Source organism: Nothoprocta perdicaria, unplaced genomic scaffold, assembly GCF_003342845.1.
Source record: "Nothoprocta perdicaria isolate Ctin4 unplaced genomic scaffold, notPer1 scaffold_117, whole genome shotgun sequence".
Classification (NCBI taxonomy): domain Eukaryota; kingdom Metazoa; phylum Chordata; class Aves; order Tinamiformes; family Tinamidae; genus Nothoprocta; species Nothoprocta perdicaria.
Window position 1 is genome coordinate 1,082,976 of NW_020454283.1, and position 5,784 is coordinate 1,088,759.

The 5,784-nt window shown below is 61.1% G+C and overlaps 1 protein-coding gene across 1 annotated transcript in view; it reads right to left on the reverse strand.

The window, feature by feature from the left end:
• Positions 1-4,248: 4,248 nt before the first annotated feature.
• MFAP2 (microfibril associated protein 2) overlaps positions 4,249-5,784 on the reverse strand; it is a 3,987-nt gene continuing 2,451 nt past the window's right edge. Inside the window, exons 6-8 of the mRNA XM_026053566.1 lie at positions 5,541-5,628; positions 5,375-5,448; positions 4,249-4,376 (exon numbers count right to left, since the gene is read on the reverse strand). Of these exons, the coding sequence (XP_025909351.1) occupies positions 4,273-4,376; positions 5,375-5,448; positions 5,541-5,628 (266 nt within the window). The 3' untranslated portion in view covers positions 4,249-4,272. The remainder of the gene's footprint in view (positions 4,377-5,374; positions 5,449-5,540; positions 5,629-5,784) is intronic.

Genomic DNA, 5,784 nt, shown 5'->3' on the forward strand with positions numbered 1-5,784 from the left:
CTTGCCCCGGTACCGGTGCCGCCGCGGAGGGCTCCGAGAGCCCCAGCCGCTGCCTGGATGCGGACGCGGAGCCCGAGGAGGTGGGCGAAGCGCTGCGGGACTTGGTGCGGGAGCTGCGGGACGCGCAGMGGGAACGGGTACCGTGGTCCCCCCCTCCACCCGAGCCCCCCCACTTTTGGGGCGCTTCCCCCTGCACCAAATAACGCTCCTTTCCGCCCGGTTTGGTGGCGCAGGAGGAGCTGCGGGCGCAGGTGGGCGCCCTGGGCCGGCGCCTGGCCGAGGCCGGGCAGCAGCGCGGGCAGAGGCTGCAGCGGCCGCCGCCTGAGAGCGAGGAAGGTGATGGCGGGAGGAAGGCCCAGGCGCCGCCGGCCTCGTGCTCACCCCGTCTCCCTTGCATGTTTTTTCCCTGGGGAAACTCCTTGCTGGGGGCAAACGCATCYGTCCCCCGTCTTTTATTAAGGGGGGTGGATTTGTGAGCGGCCGCTTGGTCTGCCGCCCGGGGCTGGCGGCCTCTGCGCTGCCGCAGCCTTCGTCCTCCTCCTCCTCCGTGCCCGCGCTGGGCGCCGCTCACCGCCGTGCCCGGTCCCGCAGGGCTCGGCGGCGCCGCGGCGGAGCCGAGCGCTGCCCACGCGGTGCCAGGGCTGCGGGGCACCGGGCACCGGGCGCTGCTCCGCACCGTGGCCGCGCCGGAGAGGAGCCCGCGAGCGGCCCAGGTGCGCGCTGCCTTGCACCACTGCCTCGCCATCCCGTGTTCCCSCGGCATTCCCGGCCTCCCACGGCATTCCTGCCCTCTGCTCCATTCCATTTATTCGCATCCTCTTCCTTGCGTTTTGTTGCATCCCGTTTCAGTCCTTGCATCTGCTGCGTTGCATTTCCGTGTATCCCACATCCTTCCTTGCATCCCACATCATCCCTGGCYTCTGCTTCCTTGCATTGCCTTGCATTTCACTTGGTTCCTTGCCTCCGCCTGCTTTGCACGTCCTCGCTCCCAATTCTTTCCTTGCATCTGCTTCCTTCCATTTCTTGCATCCTCTTTCTTGCACTTCCTTGCATCCTATTCCACTCCTTGCATCTGCTTCCTTGCATCCTGCTTCCTTCCTTGCATTTTATTTCTTGCCTCCTTTTCCTCGCATCTGCTTCCCTGCACCTTCTATTCRGCATTTCCTTTCATTGTTTGCATCYCTTTCCCTCTGTTCCCTCGAATTTCCCCACATCCTCATCTTTCCTGCRCCCTCTTCCTGCATTTCTGCTTCATTCCTTGCATCTTCTTTCTTGCATTCCCCTGTAGCTCACATTTTTCCTTGCCTCCCACGTCATTCTTCGCCTCCGCTTCCTTGCATTTCCCTGCATTTCATTTCCTTCCTCACCTCTGCTTCCTGGCGTCTCCCGGCGCTCCTCGCGTTGCGCCTTGCCTCGCATCTGTCCCCGCTTTTCTCCCGATGTCCCCAGCTCGACGGGAGGGAGCAGCTCGCGGCCGACGGCCCGGGCGCCGCGCTCGCGGAGGCGGCGGAGGCCGGGGAGGCCGGCGTGGAGGCCGATGAGGACGGTGTGGAGGCCAACGTGGAGGCCGATGAGGCCGGCGTGGAGGCCCACGAGGCCGATGCGGAGGCCGGCGTGGAGGCCGATGAGGACGGTGTGGAGGCCGACGTGGAGGCCGATGAGGACGGTGTGGAGGCCAACGTGGAGGCCGATGAGGCCGGCGTGGAGGCCGATGAGGACGGCGTGGAGGCCCATGAGGACAGTGTGGAGGCCAACGTGGAGGCCGATGAGGCCGGCGTGGAGGCCCACGAGGCCGATGCGGAGGCCGGCGTGGAGGCCGAGCCGGGGGACRGCGAGYGCAGCACCCGGCAGGTCGGCGCCGGGCGCGTCCGTGTCCTCCRTCCGTCCCGGTGCTCCCCGTCCGATGTCCCCCGTGTGTTTAGAGGCGCGTTCTCCCTCCTTCACCACGCAGCATTCCCCACTCTCCCAGCCTGTCCCATCCCTCCTCATCCGTGTCCCACCTCCCTTGTCCTTCCTGATGAGGCATTTGCCATCCCCCTCCCTCCCCATCCCATATCCCCGTCCATCCTCCGTTCCCACTCCATCCTGCATCCCCTGGGCACCCCACATTCCTTATCCATCCCTGCCCTCCCTGTCCAGYGTTCCCGTGGATCCCAGTGGAGTTCCCATGATCATTGGGATCTTGTGGGAATTCCCATGCCTACGGGGATCCCACGCCCACGGGTTTCCTGTGCTCACAGGGATCAGGTTCCCACATCATGGGGATCCTGTGGGGGGATCCTGCATTCATGGGGTTCCCATGCTCACGAGATCCTATGGGAGATCCCATAATCGTGGGGATCCTGTGGGGTATCCTCACTCATGAGGTTCCTGCACTGACAGAGATCCCAAGCTTAAGGTGATCCTATGGAGGATCCCTTGCTAAGAGGTTCCCATTCCCCCCAGCATCCCTTGGGGATCCCATTCTCCTTGGCATCCCTCTCAGTGCCATCCCGGGCTCGCGGGGACTCCTGGGGATCCAGCGGGCATTCCTGAGCTCCTGGGGATCCCGTGCTCACTGGGATCCGGCATCCATGGGATCCTACGGGGGTGCTGGTGCTCGTAGGAATCCCATGGGGAGATATTTATATATTTATATATATATTTATGTATTTATGCATTTATATATTTATATATTAATGTATTTATATATTAATGTATTTATATATTTATATATTTATATATTTATATATTTATATATTTATATATTTATAATTCCCACGCAGGTAACGGAGCCACGGGGCCGCCTCCGGCGCCGCCACCACTCCGGCCTCGCCAGCGACTGACGCCGTCCCCCCCACGTCACCCGCCGTGTCCCCCCCGGAACCCGAGCCTCAGCCGAGCCCCGGGCAACTCATCACAYGGGTCTGCGGCTCCGTGGAGTGACAAAGCGGGGAGCCGAAGGCAGGGGCCAGCCCCCATCCGGCCAAAGTGCCCCCGGACCTTGATCTTTCCCCCTCACCATTCCCTTTCCCTCCGGCTTTTTTAAGGGGAAAAAAAAMCAGAAGGAAGAGCAGATACCACTAGTGTATTTTTGATACTGGTTGAGCCCCGTTAGGGTCTTTTTTTTCTTATTTTTTACTGACATTTCTTAATGAGAGGTTTGGAAACTCCTATTTTTTTTTTAACCACCCCCTGAKCAAGTTGCTCTTCGAGCAGCCCATCCTTATTACTATTTTAAACCMTCCTTTTTCTAACTGAATCCTCACCTTAATGTACAGCACATCCTGCATCCGCAGCAGGAGGGGATGAGCTCTTTTTCCCCCCGCTGCTCCTTCGGGAGCCCAACTTGCTCCCGTGCTGCTCCGGGATCTCGGGATGCCTCAAGGCTCCGCCGGGATCGGAAAGTCCTGTTGCCAGAAGCAACACCCGGAGCGCCGGTACCGAGCGCCTCCTTCCTAAAGTGTTATCTGGAGCAGCGGTACCAAAAYCCTCCTTCCCAGAGCCGTATCCGGAGCATCAGCACCCAAGTGCCTCCTTCCCAGAGCCGCATCCGGAGCACGGATACCCAAGTGCCTCCTTCCTGAAGCTGCCGCATCCCGAGCATCCCGAGCATCCCAGGCACCTCCTTCCCGGATGCAAGGAGCAGCTCAGGGCTCCTCGCTCAGCAGCAGCGGGGCAGGGAAAATTTGGTGCCTTTTTCTCTTTTCGCCCTGTTTTGCACTAAAAATAAATGACCCTCCCGAGCTGCTTGGTTCTTTTGTTACTCCTTAAAGCCATTCCCAGGGCGGATGGGTGAAAATACAACAAACCTCCCTCAGCTCGAGGTGTTTATTGCCAATAACAGCAGTGAGGGGAGCTGAATATCCGACCCAGAGCAAGGCTGGGGGGCAGGAAGCCCCYAGCAAGCTGATACAGGAGCTCCTTTCATCCTCGCTGCCCCGTTTTCCACCATTTGCCCCAAATCAGCTCTGTTCCCCCCCCCAAAAAAAAAGAGCCAGGAGCCACAGCAACCCTTACACTTTTCTTTTGGATACTCTACATAGACCAAAAAAAAAAAAAATATACGGGGCTGGGGGGAGGAAGGGGCTCAGCTTCATCCCCCCCCCCAATGCCCTTACAAATACAATAACAACCGTGCCCTAAAAAAAATAATAATAACCTCCCCCCCGGTCGTATACGTATGTGCACGAAAGCGGACCCCTATGCTGTTTCATGCACTGTTTCTTTAGCACCACGGTGAGGAGGAGGAGGAGGAGGAGCGGGGCGGGGGGCCTGGGGCTGGCGGGGGGTTCAGCAGCCGCCGCAGCTCCGGGCGCAGGAGGCGACGACCGTCTGGCAGAGGCCGCTCGTGGCCATCACGCCGCACTTGGAGAACTTGTCGCGGCAGAGGTCGGCTGCCAGGGGACGGTTAAAAGGGCCCGGGTGCCGCGGCGGGACCCGTCTGCACCCGCATCCGCGTGGGAGGACCCATCCGCACCCGCATCCCCACCTGCATCCACATCTGCACCCGCATCCGCATGGGAGGACCCATCCGCACCCGCATCCCCACCTGCATCCCCATCCGCATCCTCATCCCCACCCACATCCCCAGCCACATCCCCATCTGCACCTGCATCCGCATGGGAGGACCCATGTGCATCTGCATCCCCATGGGAGCACCCATCCGCACCCACATACCCACCCGCATCCACATCTGCACCCGCATCCGCGTGGGAGGACCCATCCGCACCCACATCCCCACCCGCATCCACATCTGCACCCGCATCCGCATGGTAGGACCCATCCGCACCCGCATCCGCACCCGCATCCCCACCCGCATCCCCATCTCCATCTGCACCCGCATCCCCATGGGAGGACCCATCCGTATCCCCATCCGTATCCCCACCCGCATCCCCAACCGCATCCCCATCTGCACCCGCATCCGCATGGGAGGATCCATCTGCATCTGCATCCCCATGGGAGCACCCATCCGCACCCGCATCCCCATCCACAGCCGCATTCCCACCCATATCCCCATCCCCACCCGCATCCACCTCACCACCCGCATCCCCAACCACAACCCCATCCCCATCCCCATTTGCACCCGCAATGGGAAGACCTATCTGCACCCACATCCGCATCCCCCCCACATCCCTGTCCACATTCCCATCCGCATYCCCAACTGCATCCCCACGGGAGGACCCATCTGCACCCGCATCCCCACCTGCATCCCCATTCGCATCCCCATTCCCCTCCTCATTCCCATCCTCCTGGCTTCACTCCGGAGCAATGACTCCAACCTGGGATGGCCGGTGCTGCGGCAAAGCCCGCACCGCTCTTCACCCCGGCCAAGGGTGYTTTATGTTTCGGAGTGCCAGAAAARCTGYRTTTCRCCCCCAAAACGCAAGCTCACCTCGCAGCAGCTCCTCGTGGGCGCACACGGTGCGGACGCAGATCTCCTTGTTGATGACGTAAACCCGGCGGAGGCTGTGGAGGGAAAGGGGCCGATTGCAAGGGAACCCCCCGCCCCGGCGGCCGCGGGAGCTTGCCGGGGCTCGGGCGCCCTTGGGGCGCTCTACCTGTAAAAGCAGATCTCGTTGAGGCACTGCTTGCAGGGCTTGTGGACCGAGTAGAGCCTGGTGCAGGGGTACTGCTCCTCCCGGCAGTCTGCAACGAGAGCGGGTGGCTGCGGCGCTGCAAACGGGGCGAGCATCCGCGGGGCTGCACGTGCTGCACGTGTGTGCAATGCTGCAAGCTCGAGTATCTGCAGTGCTGCAAGTGCTGCGAGCTCGAGCATCTGCAATGCTGCAAGTGCTGTGAGCT